Source organism: Apteryx rowi, unplaced genomic scaffold (assembly GCF_003343035.1).
Source record: "Apteryx rowi isolate R43461 unplaced genomic scaffold, aptRow1 scaffold_996, whole genome shotgun sequence".
Classification (NCBI taxonomy): Eukaryota; Metazoa; Chordata; class Aves; order Apterygiformes; family Apterygidae; genus Apteryx; species Apteryx rowi.
The window spans coordinates 36,491-56,009 of record NW_020451311.1 but is presented as its reverse complement, the minus strand read 5'-3'; the positions used below and the strand labels follow the sequence as shown (position 1 = coordinate 56,009).

The 19,519-nt window shown below is 42.3% G+C and overlaps 2 protein-coding genes across 5 annotated transcripts in view; one reads left to right on the top strand and one right to left on the bottom strand.

The window, feature by feature from the left end:
- PPEF1 (protein phosphatase with EF-hand domain 1) overlaps positions 1-3,181 on the top strand; it is a 32,663-nt gene extending 29,482 nt beyond the window's left edge. Inside the window, exons 16-18 of the mRNA XM_026055376.1 lie at positions 734-897; positions 1,681-1,765; positions 2,199-3,181. Coding sequence (XP_025911161.1) covers positions 734-897; positions 1,681-1,765; positions 2,199-2,392 — 443 coding nt within the window. The 3' untranslated portion in view covers positions 2,393-3,181. The remainder of the gene's footprint in view (positions 1-733; positions 898-1,680; positions 1,766-2,198) is intronic.
- Positions 3,182-3,771: 590 nt separating this feature from the next.
- The window catches only part of PHKA2 (phosphorylase kinase regulatory subunit alpha 2), a 50,097-nt gene continuing 34,349 nt past the window's right edge, over positions 3,772-19,519 (bottom strand). For 3 of the 4 annotated variants that reach the window (XM_026055379.1, XM_026055381.1, XM_026055382.1), the window contains 10 exons: positions 19,154-19,233; positions 18,850-18,928; positions 18,598-18,727; positions 18,079-18,180; positions 17,317-17,435; positions 15,082-15,135; positions 12,966-13,133; positions 11,355-11,408; positions 9,735-9,935; positions 3,772-8,991 (listed from right to left, as the gene is read on the bottom strand). In XM_026055379.1, coding sequence (XP_025911164.1) covers positions 8,818-8,991; positions 9,735-9,935; positions 11,355-11,408; positions 12,966-13,133; positions 15,082-15,135; positions 17,317-17,435; positions 18,079-18,180; positions 18,598-18,727; positions 18,850-18,928; positions 19,154-19,233 — 1,161 coding nt within the window. In that variant the 3' untranslated portion in view covers positions 3,772-8,817. The remainder of the gene's footprint in view (positions 8,992-9,734; positions 9,936-11,354; positions 11,409-12,965; positions 13,134-15,081; positions 15,136-17,316; positions 17,436-18,078; positions 18,181-18,597; positions 18,728-18,849; positions 18,929-19,153; positions 19,234-19,519) is intronic. The other variant, XM_026055380.1, reaches the window with a different exon arrangement.

Here is a 19,519-nt window from a genome sequence, read left to right as displayed (position 1 = left end):
GGATAGATGCTAGCAGGCAAATAAAGAAGCTTTGCGTTTGCTGCTGGGCAGGGAATTTGGAAAGGCAAATCTGGTTCCAAAAGCTCTGAAGCTGTTGCCTTCCCTTGGGAGCACCTTCAGACAGATGTCAGTCAGGGAACTGGGGGCTCAGGTGAAGGGGGCCTGGCATCCTTCTGAGTCTGGGAAATATTCGAGTAAATTTGGCTGTGACACATGCTTACCCATCATTTGAGGAAAAGTCAGTGATAAATTGATACATGAACCTTTTAGGTAGGAGCAAAGAGTTGACTTCTAGCATAAATATGACTTTTCCTCATGATGGCTTCTCACGTGACTGGGTTATCATCTGTGCCCCTAAAATGGCACTCAATTAGTTCATGGTATTTTTTATTTGGCAGCTAAACAATGATTAATATATTTTTGTCTTGTTGGATTTTCAGCCAAACCTGTCTCTATAGTTGCAGCACAATGCAGTACTCTTTATAGATAGCATTTGTTTTTTAAAATATATTAAAGCATGTCTGGACATAGTTACAGAATCACAGAATTGTTGGAAGGGACCTCTGGAGATCATCTAGTCCAACCCTACCACTCATTGTTAAGTTTTTTTGTGTTTTTTCCCCCTCTGATTTATGTTTTGCAACTGTTCTTAAAAACAGCTGAAGAAAGGCTGCTGACTGATTTGTGCTGTGTCATGTATCACTTATAACCATGAACCGCCCCCTTCTGGCAGGCAAACTTTCTGTCAATGACTGGGTAGAAGTGATGGAATCTGTCCTACATTTGGAGCTGCCCTGGAGGACGCTGCGGTCTCGGTTAGCACAGATCAGCCCAGATGGATGCATCGAATACATGACATGTTTTCATAATTTGAAAATAGGAAAACCTGTAGAGGAGGTAAGGAGGAAAACACCTCCTTGAAAATCTTGGAGGAACAGCTTCTGGTGCAGCTTGAAAGCACAAGACAGGGTAGTTTGACCAATCAGGTAGACACCCACATCTGAACTAGTTGCCTACCTTCCTTTTATAGGCAGTCAAGGGAAATGAACACATCCCCTGCTAAGGTAGATGCTTAAAATAGGCTGGATGAATCACATGCTAGATTTGCTTCTTACTTTCTGTTAATTCTAAAGGGAGTCTAGACATGGTAGCTGAGGAGATGCGACAGATCCTACCCAGAGCACTCATCCCCTCACTCTTTGAGATGAGCTTTTCAAAGGTGTTCAGAGCTGACTCGGGCACCTATAAGAGCGGTAGCGGAGGTCTCTTCTAAAGAGCCCAGTTTTTACAGAGTGACTACATAGAGGGTTGGTACTTAGCTGCCTCCATCTTTTTTGTAAAGAACAAGCAGGATTGGATCGCATATGTACAGTGAAAGCTTTCTGCAAGTGTACGACATACAGCATCTTCCCTAGCTTATCTGCATTTCCGTAACTAATCACTGAAGGTAGGAGGTGTAAAGGACTCCTTATCCCCCCCCCCCCCCCCAGCAATCTGAAAGTGACAGGTTGCAGCCAATTATTTGTTCAGGGCAAGACACAAAGGATGATTCCTGGGAACTCAACCATAAGGATTTTTCTAACATCTGACAGCTTAAACTTTTGGGGAATAGATGTATTCTGTTTGTTAAAGTAACTCAGCCCAAGGTCTGACTGGTTTCCTATATGATTTCTAAAGCAGGCTCAGCCAGCTTTGGTGGAAACGGTGTGCAGATTCAGAAAGGATTTGGAGATGATCTTTAACTTCATTGATAAAGATCATTCAGGTACGTCCAGGTTCCTTTGCAGCTGATACTAGTTATCTGTCCCCACTGTGTTTCCTCCTTAAGGTTTCTAAAGATAGAGGAACAAGAGATGATGTCATTTTTCTAGTTTAGTGAAGGCTAATTTAAGCACTCAAGCTGTACCCATATAAGGGGCAGTGCACAGAGCCTAACTCAAGAAAAAAGTTTTCACAGAACCTGTCTCCAATACTGCCTCCCTTCCCCTCTCACTTGAGATATTCACTGCCTTCTTAATTCTAATATGGAAAGCACCAAATCATTGCTTGAAGTAAAAATGTACCTCAGTCATGGAATCGCAAAACATGTTCAAGCCATGAGAGGCAAGTAATTTTCTTGCAGTGAGGGAATGTGCATGCGTGTATGTAGGAAGGGGAGAGAGCATTGGAAAAAGCAATCTGCCGTGTGTCCCCTCTAGGCCTGATTTCTCTTGAGGAATTCCACCAGACATGGAGACTCTTCTGTGTTCACACGGGAATGGAAATGGACAATGAAGCCATTGACAAGTTAGCCAACAGCATAGACTACAACAAAGATGGCAACATTGACTTCAATGAATTTTTAGAGGCCTTTCATGTGGTTCAAAGACTAGATAAAAAGGCAAACGAATGAAGCAGAACTTCTTGTGAGTTCCTGGTGGAAGCTCAACTCACCTTTCTGCCACTAGTCATGGGTCGCTTGGGAAACCAGTTTCCAGACTGGCAAACAAGGAACAGGCTGCTTCATTTGGTAAGCTTGATAAATACATGGGCTAGAACAAACAAAAGCATCGTGCTCACTGTGTAAGCCTTTATTTAGTCCCTTCTGTATGATATATACCTGCTAATGATGAGACAGACGAGATGAAAAAATATTACTTGCAGTATTACAGCATCACTGCCACAGCAGTGTGTTACAATTTAGCCTCACCCTTGGTGGTGTCTCACCCAACGATCCACTTTGTGAACACTGCCAACACAGGACCTATAACCTAGTGGGAGAGAAACCTTGGTATGTTTTTCTCAGCAGCACTTAGAAACGGTTGAGGAACAGTACTGATTACCACAAGGAACATATCAGATTCTCCTTGACTAATAACATGGAACTGTAACAGGAACAGAAGAGGCCTTCTGTGGTCTATCCAATACAGGAGGGGAAAAACAGGGAAGAAGAACAGCTAGTTAAAATATATAGTTCTGCATTTAACCGTTCTCTTTGCATGATGCAGTGACATTAAACATTCCAGGTCACTACCCATCCTTACTGAAGTTTACACACACAAATCTAAAGGATGCTATTTTAAAAATGTTTACAGATTTCCTCTTGCCACTGGTTACTCTTGCCTACATTTGTGGGGGCTTTGGCTAGGAAGTCATAACTCACCGTCTTAATGAAGGCTAAATCCATAGCATGTTATCATAACATGACAGATAACAAAATAAAGCTTTAGCTTTCACAATAAAAAAAAGTAGTGTCTTTTTGCCTGTATTTTGGTATCCTACACATATTACAGTAAAACACTGCTTTTTTCCTGAACATGAACTGGGTTTCCTCAAAATGAAGAGATGAGTAAGAACACAAAAGCAAACAGATTTTGATACTATTGAACCTAAAGATTCTTGCATAAAAAGTTAAGCATAAATTCTTTGATTTTTTATCAAGTACAGTAAACTGGTAAAATACCAAACCGAGTTTCTGGACCACGCTAAGATGGAAGATTGCAACCACCCTCCCCCAGCCCCAATTGCCACAGGCCGATATTCCCATTCCTGTAAGTGCCACCCCTACCTGCTCTTCAGTGTATGGGGGAGAGCAGGGAGATCCAGACCCTCTCTTGCATACTGCACTCTGGAACCAACACACTGCTTCAACTGAGGTGCAGCCAAATTCCATCTTAGTAAATACAATCATAGTAAATACAAGGTGCTTTTGGGTGGGGTATAGTTCCAGCCTAGCCAGTCTCTAAAATTTAATGAAAGATGAACAGACTTAAGTAGCTAGTTTTTATTTAAGAATAACAGTTTCAAAAGTACAAAAAAAAGCACGCTTCCCACTTTATTGCCACAGACTGTAATAGCAGCCCATGCTGAAGGTGCTGCTCTCTTTCTTTTTTTTTTTAATCAATTACATACAAAATGCTTTTCCAGAAGTATTCTGCAACTTTACAGATGAATGAACAAACACGCATGCACTTATTTCTACTGGAAAGAAAGATAAGAATTCTTTAAGAGTACAAACATACAGCTTATAGTAAAATTTTAGCAGCATTGTTAATATTAAATGTGTATTTATAGCATGCATTTATTCTGATCTATGTACTGTGAGGACTGTTCCCACTTTATTCCAGTGGAGCAACCAAAAGAAAGCTGTACCCCACAGTGCTTGGTGAGATCTCACTTCCCTGACCCTCCGAGATCGGTTTCCACCAGTTTCCTTACTGGGGACACCAAGCAACAAGGTGGAAGGGGACAGTGCAACTCTGAGCCCTTTCTCACAGGCCTCCCATTCCCTGCAAAAGTGAGAGGGCAAAACTAGGGTGTGCAACAAGACGTGGGAGCTCAGAAACATCCTCGACACCATCGCCTTAGATGTCCCCTTCTAGTAATGTGCTCCTGAAGCTTCTGTAAAATTAACTTGAAGGATGCTGACCTTGAGAGATCACTTCATGAGTAGAGATGCTAAAGGTAAGGTCGTAGTCCAGTGCTTTGCTTAGCATACATTGAAGAGGCTTGCAGGAATATAGTAGTGAGCTATGAGAGGATCTGAGTCATCTAGACACAAAAAAAAGCCTCCCCTGTCAGCCATTATAGGCACACAAGAGCCTATAATGGGGAAGGGGAAAGTAGATATGTGTAACATGTAATGCCAGCAATAAAAGTCACCTAAAACTAAAACTGGGTTTGGGAGAGAGCCCACTATGTGTACTTAAATCCAAACTCTCCTTCCTGTTGAAGCTCTTCTTCTGTAACCCTCCAAAAATTATTTTTTTACCCTGCTATTTTATTCAGTGGCCACTTAGTTTAACAGAAAGGCATGGTCCTTTGAGCAGGGACCGAATGAGTCTGCAGCTGAACACGCCAGCTCCTGTCCTAGAGGTATAGCCAGTCTTTACATGCACACGTGCACACCCTGTCCTGGTGACATCTCTTTTCTTTCCCCTCTCCCCCTTCCTGGGCAACACTGCTCCTAATTTTAGTCCGAACTAGGAAGTTGCTGGCATTGTTGCTGGATTACACCCAGCCTCCTGCTTCATTCAAGCCTCTGGCTGCTATGAGAGGAGTTGTGCAGTGCGACAGGGCCCCAGACCCGCACTGAGTGGCTCAGGCATTTCGCTACCTCCCCTGGAAAGCAAGGGCCCCTTCCTGGGGCTGCCAGGAACAGCACAGCTCACTTTGCCCTCCCAGGAACAAGCAGGGCCCTTCCCCTGAGCAGGGAGACCACACTCAGCCTGACAAAGCCAGGCAGACTTTGCACCTGAACTATTAAGGTTTCCCGTCTATTTGTACGAATGGCAGCAGGGGGGATTAACAGCGCTTTTGACCTGGGTCATACCAGGTGGACAAACTCGGCATCCTCAGTGCAGCTGCAGGCTGAGGAACAATCAAGAAGCAGTGAACAGGGAGGACCTGGCCGAAGGAGCTGGGCTTAGCCCAGCAGATGGTATTTGCCTGCTGCTTGTCACATTTTATTATTCTGCTGAGCACCCCGAACGGCCCCATTTCCATCCCCACAGCTGCAAACTGTGCTCACCACAGCTGCGCCTGTCAGGCTGGAAAGACCAGGTGTCAGGTGGGTCTATTTTAATTCCACTAACACCCTTATTTCCGAGAGGCTTGATGCATCTGTTTACGCTTGTCTTGCTTCTTTCTGTAAATGAGTTTCCAGGGACTTGGCGTTGGGCCCTGTCATCCACTTGTCACTCCCCTGGGAAGCCTGACAGCCAAATGAAGTCACTGCCAATTAGCTTGCCCTGCACGAACTGCAAAGTTGTCACTTGCCTTAACTGGGGCCGCGCTCACCAGCCTCAGTGCTAGCTGGGTTTTCTAACTGCCTAATAAACACAAGTGGATCCTCAATGGGGGGGCTCTATATAAACCCTTAATTGCTTAATTAGGTCTGCACTGAGTGTGATGCTTTGGTTACACAGTCTTCCTGTCTGAGTGGTAACTCAGCAGAAAGCAGCAACAGTGCCTGACTTGGAAGTAAAACGAGTCTGCCTTCCACTTGTGTTGTTTCAGAATCCCATTCTTCACCATCACCTTGTGCCTTTCTATCTAAACTCTTCAAATCACCACATAGGTATTTTTCAAGTGCCTGCATTTGAAGATCTGAAAGTGACAAAGAGATATTAAAACCACTGCTTCTGAACAATATATGATAATCTAGGTCATAGTATGACTTTTAAATTAAAGAGGCTCAGTGCTACCCCCATTAAAAAACTACAGTTAAGGGTGTGTGTGTGTGTGTGTGTATATATATGTTTTGCTGTAGGCTCCAAACCACTGTTTTAGACTTGAGTGCAGCTGCATGTAAAACCAACTATTTTTGCATTCTTGTTTCTAAAAAAATTCTGTTTTAGTTGTTCGTGCTGTAGGATAAAAATTTTTTAAAAAGTCTGAGGGAAAATCATTTTGCATCTCTCACAAGCTAGGATTCAACAAGAAAAGCAAAAATACCTGCAATTCCTGACACTTCACATAATACTGAATAGAACAAGAAACTGTCACACAGGCTTTGGTGTGCTTGTGCTTTGCACTGTAAGGCTTCTCTGTTTATGCTATACAAAGGATTTTATTTTCATTTACTGGTAAACAATCTAAATGATCTCTCAGATTACATATATATAAACACCCCAAGAAGCATAATGAAAGCAAAACCATACAAAATAGGCACAACACCAGTAAAATGACTTCCACATCCAAGTGTACTAATCATATATGAACCATATCTTTATACTAACATCTCAATAGGTCCACAGTTTTCGTGGTGGTTAACACAGTACTTGTCTCTCTGAGAACATAAATACATCCAGCGAGATGCATGTTGCTAGTTTCTTGGACCAACAAACACTCATATTCTCTGGGAATCTAAATTGTCCCCTAAAACCTCCCACACCTATAGCTCTGCCCTTGCTCCCTCAGGCAAATGTCTAGATGTTGCGACAGCAGCGCCGACTCTGTAAAGAGATGGCAAGAGGGGTGGGACTGACACCTGAAGCTCAGGTTCCCTGGGACCATGGCTGCTGGCCACTGGCAAGTGAGACATGGATTTATTTCCCTGCTTTCATCAAAGTATTTCAGATATCAGAATAAACACTGAAACTGGAATCAATGAACTAATTTTCAAAAGCACCACCTACTACTGTTGAAAAGAAAACAGAACCGCCCAATGTTTTAAAATCCTGTAAAAAATAGCAGTTAGGTCTTGCAAGAGTAGAGGATGGTCTCACAGAAATATGCCTATAAGGCTTAACAGCACAGGTTCTGCTTACCTTTTTAGGCCTTCCCTGCTCTTTTCCCTCTACGTGGCAAGCCAGACCCATTCCGATCCTTCCTGGGCACAGAGCAGCTGTGCCAACACCCCTAACGTTGCTGAAGGAGCCCATGGCCTCGACAGGGATGAAACAAACTACAGTCACTTTCCAAGGCAAAATGTCTGTAAGTTGTCGGCCAGATCAGTTCTGTGCGGTGGCAAAAACAGCAGTGCCAGTAAAGGGAAGAGGTGGAAAACCACAGCTGGTGCTTGGGGAAAAGCAGGCTTTTCCCTTCCAGAGGCAGCCTACCTTTACTTCCAGTTTAAATGGCCACGGAGCCATTTCCCTGCAGGACATTCCCCTCTTCTTAAAGTAGCTCAAAGGAGCAGCAGAGACTAATTTTCAGTGGACAGACTCAAGGCCCCTTGTGCATGGGCACTCTTCACGCACACACACACACACACACACAACCTGTCACCTTCCCCTCAATCCCAGCTGGAGTTACCGCACAGGGAGAGCTCTGCACTCCTGCACCTCCTGCTTGATGAATTTGTACAGGCTGTGTGTAAGAGCTCAGGGTAGCTGCAAGCACTACCCTGGGAGCTGTCTGAAGGGAGACTTCTAACTGGAGAGCTCATCCCTAACTGCGTGTGACAAGTGCATCTTTAAGAAAAAAACCCAATCCCCCAAATCAAAAAACATCAAAGCCTCCCATAAATTCACCCTGTGCTGGAAAGGGGGCAATTATGCTGTTCTTAACTCTGAGGCTATCTGCGAGGGAAAGGATCTGGACTGGAAAAGGATGTTTGAGTGGAAGAGGTTTATCTTTCCCCGTTCAGTGAAAAGAATCACAGGCATAAAATTGTCTGTCACCTTGCAGAAGCTGGAGTCTGAGATTTTGCCTCCAAAGCTTTGGGGGATGCGGGGAAGGAAGCTATCTTGTTCAGATTAAGAGAGAGACGCAGTTTCCTTAAAGAGGCTATCACCTCAAATTTGTGGATACTGTAAGACATTTGTCTCCACTGGTGCTAGCCCTGCACTAACTAGGTGCAAATGAGATGAGAATCAGGATAAACCTGTATTAAAATAACACCTGTTTATTTCAAGTTATTCCTATTTCTTTAAGTTAAAAGTTCCTGGCTTATTCACACTGTGCCTTAGTGATTCACAATGATGTAAATTTACAGATAGTAGGAGAAAAACTAATGAATTCCATTACTTTCCTTATTTGAGAGACTTTATGCTTGAGATACAGCTCCCTCATTTTATTATACCTTTTGATCTCCACAGAGTAATCTATTTTCCTGTTGGCAGAGCTGTATAATTCTTGCTGAATTAGTATGAATTACATTTATGCACGTTAGGCAGAATATGCCTCATCATGTGCACATTTCCCATGTACTCCCTTAAAACTAGGCCAAATTCCACCTACCTGTCTCCCACAGGTAACTGGGCACGTAACATGATGAAGTGTAAAATGCTGAGGTAGTGCATGGACATACATACGTACAGCAACTAAACAAGAGGTTCATCACAGGGGAAGGGGAAGAAAGGGCTTAGTTTTCTCTCCCTCGCAAGGCATTGCTTATTGCATCGTGCAGCCTGTGCTAGGCAGGAAATCCTGTAAATAAGTCATTATGGCTTTTGTTAGGTATGTCATGGTTCCATAGGCCCCACTCGGAGCACTGTCATAGAAAAAGTGGCAAATTCCTGTGGCTATGTCTTTCTCCAAGATACTATCCGTAGCTCCAAACGATTTCTGGAAAGACACAAACAAAAAAGTAGGGAAAATTAGGTATTTATGCTAATTTATTGGATAAGAACCTCCTCATGACTATTCTTCATTTGTGCTGAATACTGAAAGGAATTCTCCCTTCCCTCATTAAAGCCTTACTCAGGATTATAGGACACACATGACTTAGTTGGATCAGTGCAAGTAAACAAGGAACATCTAACTTCACAGATTTTGTCCATTTTTTTTTCTTTTTGATGATCACTCAAATTAGGTAATTCCAAGGATTTATTCTTTGCTTTCATAATACTCTTTTATGATTAGGAGGAGTTGCATGCAGCAAACATAGACCTGAATGTTGTCTTTCCTTTACTGTCCTGCATGCATGTATTGTGGTCTCTGAGCTGTTCTGTCTCTGGTAGTTGTACCTGCACAGATTTTCTAGTGACAGAAGACTGAATGCTTTCTCTCTCCCAGAGTAGCTCTTGCAGTGTTTCGGTAAAACAAAACTCTTCAATCTACCCACTTACTTCAGAGATTGTGAGCCACTAGAACTGAAAGTGTACTCCTTTTAAATCTCCCACAATTCTTTAATTAATTTTCCAAATATATTTCCAGAAGATACTTAAGTGATTTGGTCTGTCTTTGTTGGGGGAAAGCATAAGGGGGGGGGGGAAATCAAACTCATCATACCTACAAAAAACAAACAGGAAAAAAACAGAGCACAAATTCAAATGTGAAGGCTTTCTACCACTGCACTTTGAATTCACCTGTTCCTGCAGAAATAGGTCATTGGCCATGTGCACTATTCGATCCATGTGGATGATACCCCCGATGCTGTTCACCTCGATGTCAGACAGGAATGTCAGAACGAGAATAGCTTCCACCAAGAGCTGCCTGTACTCAGGCTGGGATACACGGTTCAGCACTGACTCCACATGCACAGCAAACTTGATTTCACATGGGGTCATCTGGCAAGTTTGAGTGGAAAGGGAAAGAAAAACTGACAAATCCAAAAGACTAGCTCCCCATATCCTCCAAACATGTAAACATATGCTCTTCTTTGCATATAGGGGTAGTCTGACTAAAGCGAACAAGATGTTTGTACGGCTTAGCACTTGCAGTAACTTTTTGTGTCACTAAGCCCAGATCCTGCAAACTGTTATGCAACTTCCAGAAAACCATTCCAGTCCTACAAACCATTATACACACATTTTATTTACATACAGGAATAGTGATGCTTAGCTTGCAAATTAACTCTTTGCTTCTAACGCTGCAGCAGTCTCATGCACTCTCTCTTCAAAGTATCTTTCTGGCATTGCAGATTGGTTGCAAAGCCAAAATCACTTTAGTGATTCAAAAATAACCATCTGCTTAAAATAAATGCTATTTCACACTGAGCTATAGCTACACTGTTTGTAGAGCAACCTAATTTGCACTGGCAGAGCTGTGTGGATGTTACGTGAAATGCTGACGTTTTAGGAGTTTTGTGCTTATTTAGTTTGATTCCTTTAAACAGCAAAATTAGACACTGTCTAGGTCTGATGCACTAAAAATATAAGCCTTTTTATCTACACAATAGGAATAAAGTTCTCCATTCTGAAAAATAAGGTTGAAATTTGGCAGAAAATTCTAGCTCTTCTCTTCCACTGTTACCACCCTCTCAGAAAAGAAGGAAACCAGAAACAAATCTTATGGAATCTGACAGGAAAACAGTCTCAGGCACATAAGCACCTTTCTTCCGCTGATTACTGTTCACAGGAGTTGTCTGTTATTGTTATTGTCTGAATTTAAAATTTGCCAGAGTGCCTAAAGACCGAGTGCAATCCAACTAAGGAAAAAGTGTAAGGAAAGGATATGGATTTAAAGAGTCAATGCTTTGGTTAGAAACAGTCATCCTTAATTGGTATTTACTTTTGAGACTGTGATGCCAAAATTCACTGGCTGCAGTTACAGCATTTTAAAAGAAAAGTAGCAAGCAAGCAATGAGTCTACTTTACTCCACCAGAGTAGAGTTTTTCCTCACTCTGCTTTAAATGACTGGTATCAGCTGCCCTCTTTCAAGCACTGCTCAATGTGCACAGTTCGCTACCCTCATCAGTGCCCAGTGAAGGTGTGCAGAGAGCAGGTGGCATGAAGGCACCTGCTACAAACCCGCTTCTGGGCCTGCCCAGCGGGAACTCATCTGCACAGCCCCAGCCAAAGCCGGCGGAAGGGCGGCGGAAGCTGGAGGGAAGATCTAGACCTTGGCCCCCTTCCCACAGTAGCAGTTACTTCAAATGTTCTTAAAACCAAGGATTTGCAACGATGGTCCCATTGCATCTTATGCTGTAAAAATCAAACATTCAATCAGATGGCTAGAAAAACCATTTTACTGTATTTTACTATACCTCTCTGGTGGTTGAGGAAGGAAGGACATACCCATCAATGGACAGACCATGGCACTGAAACAAAACATTTTGACAATGAATACGGTTCTTGCTAGTAAATCCAAGTGCTCTCTGAACCAAGCTAACTTTTCTCCTAGAAATGCTGCTCTTTGAAATGTAGCTACTTTCAGTAAAAACAACAGCAAACTCTTAAAAATATTATTTCACCTTTGCTGAAAAAGTTATCATGCAACCAGTTATTATGTAATTAGGCAAATGCTATAAATAAGCTTACATGGCCCTTTGGCAGTGCGGTGTATTCCAGTCTAGCTAATGAATGGGAGCAAAGTACTTGGACAGTCACTACAGCAAGAGGCACGCAAAAGATGAAAGCCAGTCAAAGAGAATATTGTGAAAGGACATAGAAATAAAAGTCAGTGCAAAAGCATGACAATAGACTATGTAAGTGAGAACCTTTATTTCATATTTTGGCTAAAACAACAATTTATTTTAGTGTTCAAGATTCAGGGCACCACAACTCAGGGATGTCAATGTGTTGTGGTTCTTCGAAATGGGCTACAAACGGTGGTGGGGAGGTGATGGCGGTGTTAGGAATACCAATTAGCATATGAGAAAAGGCTGACAAAACCTAAATGGCAAGAAGGCAGGCTAAGGAATGACACATATGGGTATCTGAGGTACAAAAATGTACCAAGAAAAAGAGAGCACTTTTATGAATAGTCCAAAGAGAGTTTAAGAACGAAAGACTGAAGACAATTTAAATAAGTGTAATTAATAGCCAGAAAACCACTAAATACTCCCAGCCATTACAGTAGGTCAGGACAGAAGTAATGTTCACTGTATTGAAAGATCCCATTAGTAAATCTAGAGGCAAAATATGACTTGTCTTTGCTGACATCAACACTAACAGCTTCAACACAAATTATTTTAAAAGCACAACCAAAAGCAGTCTGAGCTGGTGAGGCACATCATCTTTCCAACTGTGTAGGCATGAACAACTCAGTACTGCAAGGTGTAGAACACTGGCTTTCAGCCAGCGAAGCAGAACAGGTGCACAATCACTCTAAAACGAATGGAAATTCTCCTTCCTGGAGATTTGTTTCAATACATTTCCATACCACTGATCTCCAAGGTGCTGGCAAGGTTTACTCCTCATTTAAAAGCAAACAAAAAAATGTTAAGCATGCCATACAGCTCTGAAGAGTCAGCAAGAGATCTGAAGACATTTTGAAAGAGTAAGTGCAGTTTCTTACTTCATTCCTTCCAGCCTTTTTGAACCGGAGCATATGAATTGCACTGCACTGCACTGCACCGCCCCTCAGTGGCAGTCACCACAACTCGCATTAGTCAGGAGCAATGCAAAACAAGTGGTAAAATAGAACTGTGCAGCTGGAGCTCAGTGCTGGTATTTTCAGAGGAAAGATATTTTTAAACTAACATGTGAACTTGTGTTAATGAAGCCCTTATATATTCAACACATACATTCCTACTAATAATTCCAGTTTCCATGTGGGCCAGCTTCATCTCCCAGCAACACAATACCTCTGCAACCATCTTCCCATGATACTGTACAGCTTACTTGCTTCCTGTTTTCCATAGGCATCAACTTACCTTCTGAAGGATCTTCCACACTTTCTCATAAAAGCCGACAGGAACTCTATTAATGGCACCATCAAGCCTCCTCCTGCGGAGCCACTGCCCTTGGCGGTTACGCCAACTAATGTCTCCCTCAGAGCTCGTGGGAGAAGTACTAGTGGGAGATGGTGGAGTACTGCCCCTCTGAAAGAAACATTAAAGTCTTTGTAAGCTAATTTTTTTTTTACAGCCACTGGCCCTCTCCTGATCAGTTAACATTGTAACTGCTGATGAAGAATGATGTAACTCAGAACCAAGAGAAAATACAGGCCATGATGTTGTACTAGATGACAGACCAGGACTGATCCCTTCCTCTCCTCTGCCCTTCACAACAAGCTTCACTACTGAAGTACTCCAACCAGTTCTGAACAGAATAGACAAGCAGTTCAAGAAGGCATAACTCAGTCAACTTCACTGCTTGGTTTAACACCAGGCATGGTTATTTTAACAAGGATGGGCTGGCTGGCAGTGGCACCGGTGTGAAAGATGGTAGGATTTGCAGGTATGTCTGACTTGGACTTCAGGCTCAGTATTGTGAGAGAACCAAAGGGTCCATGACTCCAGCAAGATAACTCCTCCGTGCAGGAAACTCCATTAATATATTTTGATAAATTGACTTTATACAGTCATGTAATTACTATGCCCGCTTCTCTGTTAGGATCAGTCTTGTTTCCTTTATTGTCACTATTGTTCTGTTATTTTATTCTAGCAGACTTGATCAAGACTAAATGAGGCAGCAGATCTTTGCTCTCTACCACCTGCAAAAGTTGTGCCACTACCAAATTCTTTTGCCCATTAGCACAGCAGGATAGGGGCCTTCTGTCTACTCTGCAAGCCCAGAGACTATGCTCTTCTGCTGCCTCATTCCTTTTTGCACACCCTCTACTTTCAGCCTAGAAAGGAGTTCATTGACAGGGAATGACATATGCACTGCCTAAGCAAAGCACTGGGAAAGGTAGCAAATAGCACTGAAAAATGTATGTTTGCAAAGGACAGGCTCAGTGACACCACACAATCAAACACTACAAAAAGACCAGCACATGAAAACCAAGCCCATTTTTACTCCTACTGGTGTCAGTGAGAAACAGGTGGAGGTCAAGTTCCCTTGACAGTTTGGTGCATTCTAGTCTTTTTCTTTCCCCAGTGACTGATGTAGCCAGTTCATCTCCTCCACCCCACTTAGCAGCACTAAGGGATGCAGGAGGTCAGCAGGAGGGTCAGTGCCTACATAAAGAAGTCATTCTGCAGAAAATAATTAATCTGGCTACTCAGGTAGTTCAGAGAAGCAAAGATCTCATTGAGCAACTCTGAGCCTTTTAATCAAACACACAACCGAGTCCTGCCTTTCTGTGCTGGTGTGCAGGGAGGGTGAGGTTGCAGCACCTGGGGCAGTTGTCAGGCCAGACCACAGGAAAAGGGGTGCATGCTTGCAGTGGGGCTCTGCAATAGTGTATTCAGGGCATTTGGGAGGTGTGACATGCACAGTGAGTCTGGAGATGCAAAGATCCACTAATCATAACCACCAGTTCAAAGTACATGTGTAGGTGCAAGCTTTCTGTCTCTTCATTAGAGATCTGAAGTCTCAGACATTAAATTATTGAGTTTTCTGTTGACAAATTATTTAAACAATTACCTTCCTTCTTAACAGTGAAGGTTTAGGAAGAGCTAATGTTCTCTGCCTTAAAAGAAGCTGACAACCTGAGAAGATACCCATGCCCATAAAATCCCCATCTTAGCAATATGAAGCAGTACTGGGTTCATTACTGCCCAGAGACCACCAACATAAATGACACATTACTTTTAAACATCGATGACACCTATGACACAACCCACCATTAAGCAGTTGAATCTGCTACATTGCTTAATCTGCTACAACTGCTTAACTTTCCAAAGAACTAAATGGATCTGAACGTGAGACTCTGAACTTCTAAGGTTACGAATAAGAACTCATTCCCAATGAAGGTGAGCTAAACAAAAAAGTAGAGTTTGAAAGCAAGTTTTTAGGCAGGAGAAGCCACAAGAAGTGTTTAGACCTAAAGCCCTTTCACACAAACAGTGAAGAAAAGGTGCAGATTTACAGATGGCATTTTACCATGGATTTGGAAGTGAACATGCTGCTGGACACAGAATGGCCCTCATGGAGGAGCTACGAAACAAAAACAGACACCAACAAGTCAGCCAGACAGACATGACAGAACAGTACACAAATAAGTTCAAGTAACCCATCCACGAAAAGACAAGAAGCATGGAATAAGCTCTGTTCCTCAGAAGAAAGCCCTGAGTGTCCCTGGCCTCTTGCACTGCCATACTTCAGCTGACATCTGATTCCCAGACTCACCATGAGGCCAACCCCGATGTGCCAGGAACCTGCTTTGTTGCAACGAACCCCAAGCTTCCCACACTATCTACCTAACTCCAGCATGGCAAACACAAACCAACACAGTTTAAGACACAGGCAAAACCCTCCCTGTGACTCAGGGCTGGAAAAAAACCCCCAAGTTTTCCACTTCTATTCACCATCTGTTATAATGTCAGCAGCTTCTGTTTGCGCTAGAAGGTCATCTGGCTGCAAAAAATCTGTGAGCTGCCAACTGGGTGGGCAGTGCTGAGCAAAGAGTTGCAAGGCAAAACTTTCACAGAAATGTGGATGCACCACACCTCACACCTATGATGCTTTTCTGTAACTGCCCCCTCACACCTTGCCTCATAATTAAATGTTAATGGTTCAGACTGGCTATCCAGGTAAAGGCTTGATTTTACCTGACACAAACAGCTGCAGAAATCAGAGAGCTGTGGTTGCTCAACTCATCAGCTCTTGTGTAAACAGATGTTGGTGCAAGTACTTGAAATGTTCCACGTAACATTAAGTTGAACCTCCTTCCCCCCACCAGTACACCACTAAATTAGTATTTAATGAATTATTTAGAGTGTAGCGAGGCAGGGTGGGAAGCAGCATGAATGGAAAGATGGGGGACAACAAAACAAGAAGAGTTAACTCCTCTGTGCAAGAAAAATGTTTGTCTAATGCAAAAGCGATGCAGAAAATACCTTTCCAATCTCACCACACTCCAAAGGGTTTCAGGTTCAGGCCTACCTCTGTATTTAGAATAAAATAATGCTGCCACCTAGTGTCACATCCTTATTTCTTCCTGGAAATGAAGTCAGACATTCACAGTCTGCTATGAGACTGACAGCCATGCTCAAACTGAATTACCAAAGTCACTTCAGAGCCTGGAACAGAGCCTGCAGCAAGCACCTAGCAGCATTTGCACAGGCACAGCTGCACCAGGGGAGGGAGCGAGGCAGCCTCAGCCAGAAAAAGGCAGCAATACGGCTCAAACACCATGACCGTATCTCAAGAGACAGAAACTGTCTCACAGGAACCTTTGCTTTCCTGCTTGATCCATACTGTGTACAGAATTACTAACTAATCTTTGGGTCAGCATCAAAATGTTCTATTTTTAAGAACATACAGAAATGCCACTCCATTCTGAAAGCTTTCAAAGAAGTCTGTTTCATACAATCAAAGGAAAACACTGCATATGTTCTTAGAAATTTCTATAAATGTCCTCAGATGAAATGAAGGCTTGTTTCTTAAGCTCTCAGGAGAGGGTCTTTTTAAAATATGTTCTTAACATGCACCACTTTATTCTTATAAATGTACTTTCCTCCGATTGTTACCTTTGTATTTACCTACAGCAAATAAAATTACCAACGGAAACAAACAAAACAAATCTAAACACTCACAACAAAACCATCAGTCAGATTCATTCAGAATACTTGGGATGTGTTTTGTACAGTATCTCTAAACATCCTCAGCTGCTGTGTAATTTAAAGTATTGAACTTGTTCAAAAAAATGCTCTAGCAGTAATCATCCCTCCATTCTTGAAGAAAAACAGAAAGAAAGCAACCCAATACTTCTTTTCTTCAAGTGTATCTTTCCCAAGTGGTACGTAGACCATATTAGAGACTCACGTGGAGTATAACAACGAACACTTCAAAGCCTCTCTTTGTAAATCTGACTTTTCCTTAGCTAAAAAATGATAAAAAAGCTGATTTAAAGTTGATGTCATGAATGCATTAGAGGTTGCTCACATTCTTCTATATTCAGAATGTGAAACAAGAACAGAAAAGGAAATGTATTCCCTTCTTCCCTGTATTTAGTGATCAGCTTTAAATCAAATGATCTTTGGAAACTTTTGTGATTTACCAAGAATCTCTTTGGCATTACAAATGGTCTGCTGAAATTAACATGCACAAATCCAGCAAAAAAAGAGTTCCTAACAGCTGTGTTTTCTGATGAATTCATTAACAGAAAACCCTCACCTGCTTCATCTCACTCTTCAGTTTAGTAATACCACTTCTTTCTGTTTTGGTTGCTCCAGAATGTCCCATCTCATGAATAGAAATTGCAGGGCTAGATGAAGAGGAATCTACAGGTCGCACTAGAAGAAGCAAATGGACATTTTTAAAATTCTAGAGGTAGGCAAGCAAATAAGATTGCACCTAGAAGAGAAAAAAAGATATATCCTTTTTCCAGTGTACAATGCTCCTGGTGAAAGCATCCATGCAAATCATTAGTCAATACTTCAAATCTGACTAGGTCAAGTTAAGGGCCTAAATCCATATTTGGTATTGGGGACTGATTTTCCAAGACACCAAGCAACTGTAGCTTCAAACAACATCAGAGATACAGTGAGTCTGTGAGGGCTTAAGAATGAGCCCAGGAGGCAGCTGAAGTGCCAGTCAGGAATACCTGGGTATCACAGGCATGCTCCTTGCAGCCAGGTTAGACGTATCCTTTTCACGGTTTTCAGTGTGGTCACATTAAACTTTTTTCATTTTAAAAGTCTGCATTTGTATCACTGAAAACTTGATACAATTGATTTCAACACAAGACAGCTTTCATTACATGTGTTTTATATATCCTCCTGGCAGACACACACATGTACTGCCCATCTGTGTTTAATATATACCTATAACTCTATTTCATGTGACTGGAGAGCAGATTTGTACTTAACAAGACAATCAAAATTTGCATTTGCAGTTCTAGCTTAACATACACAAGTACTCAAATGGACAACTCACAGCTTCTTTCCACACCAAACTCTTTTCCACTCAGAATATGGTGTAGGAGATTTTTCATATCAAAGGGACTTAGATTCATCAAACTTTCTGAAGCTTCTTCACCTAGTTAAAGAAAAAAAAAAAAAGACAAATACCACTATAAATTGACTTAAGTAAAAACTGCAAGAACTATGAATAATCAAGGCTCAAATATTCAAAGGTATCTAGGGGCCTAATTCTCACTGATATTAATGGCACTGGATCCCTAAATACATATGCATATAATTTCATGATCTGGACCTCAAGTACTCACCAAAAGCCAGGGGACTTAAGTACTTAAAACCTACATCAGTTTGAAAAAGCATGTGTGGGGGCGTGGCGGGGTATTTCACTGAGTCGAAAAGGAAAGTTATTTTCAAGTCTGTAAGTGCATATTGAATGGAGTTAACAAAAGTATTTAACATGTATGAATGAAAAATCAACCACTGAGGTGAGGCAGGAATAAACCCGTAAGTATCTCTTATGGTAAAATGCTCTTACCTGAGCAGTTCAGACTGCGAGCCAGCTCAGTGGCCATCACCTGAATTATTAGTCCAATGCGGAGCCTGAGCATCTCTGCAAAAAGGCTAGGCTGTGACCGGACATACATCGCCAAATACATAATCATTTCCTGTGAGGACAAATCCATAAAGGCACCTGTTCAGGTTTGCTTTCTCAATCACCGGCTGCACAACGAACAGTGGCATCACCCTGAGCACAGCTTAAAGAACCCTTTTGTCACATGCTGCGTACCTGTGTCAGGACTGCAATACTGATGTCTTGGCCACTGGCTTCATAAATAAGATCTGTGAGCTCCTCAGGTGGCAATGGGCTGAAAGAAAGCATACCACACTTAGCAGCAACTCAAGTACTTGCTATTAACTTCTTCAATGTGCACTGGAACCAAGTCATCCAAGAACATCTTTGCAGCACAGGCCTTTCTGCCTTGGTGCCTGCAACTCCTTCTGAAGGTGAGAAATAGGTTTGAAAACAAGATATATCAGCAGAAAGCCGAAAGGCAAGCTGCTTCTAGAACGGAGAAAGAGCTCCAACTTACGTGGTAATGGTTTTCTCACGGGGTTCTGGTGGCAGGCCCACTGTCAGTTGCTTGTGGTGTGACAGAAGGTCTGTGCAAGCCTACCATAAAGTGACAGAAAGCAAGAGACCTTTCTCTGAGTCATGTGGAAATGATAGGTTTTAATTCCAGAAAACGAAGCATTTCTTCAGCGATTTCTAAGTGCATTTCAATTATTTACCAAACATACAGGTCCAGCAGAACACTGCAAACTAATATACATTGCCAAAGCTCCACTGAGGTTAACAGGGCCAGGAGAGTCTGCCCAGGCTGAAAGCCTGCTTCCCTCTTAGCGAAATCAGCAACATAACACTTAGGGACTCCAGTGGGGCTGGGCAGATCAATAAA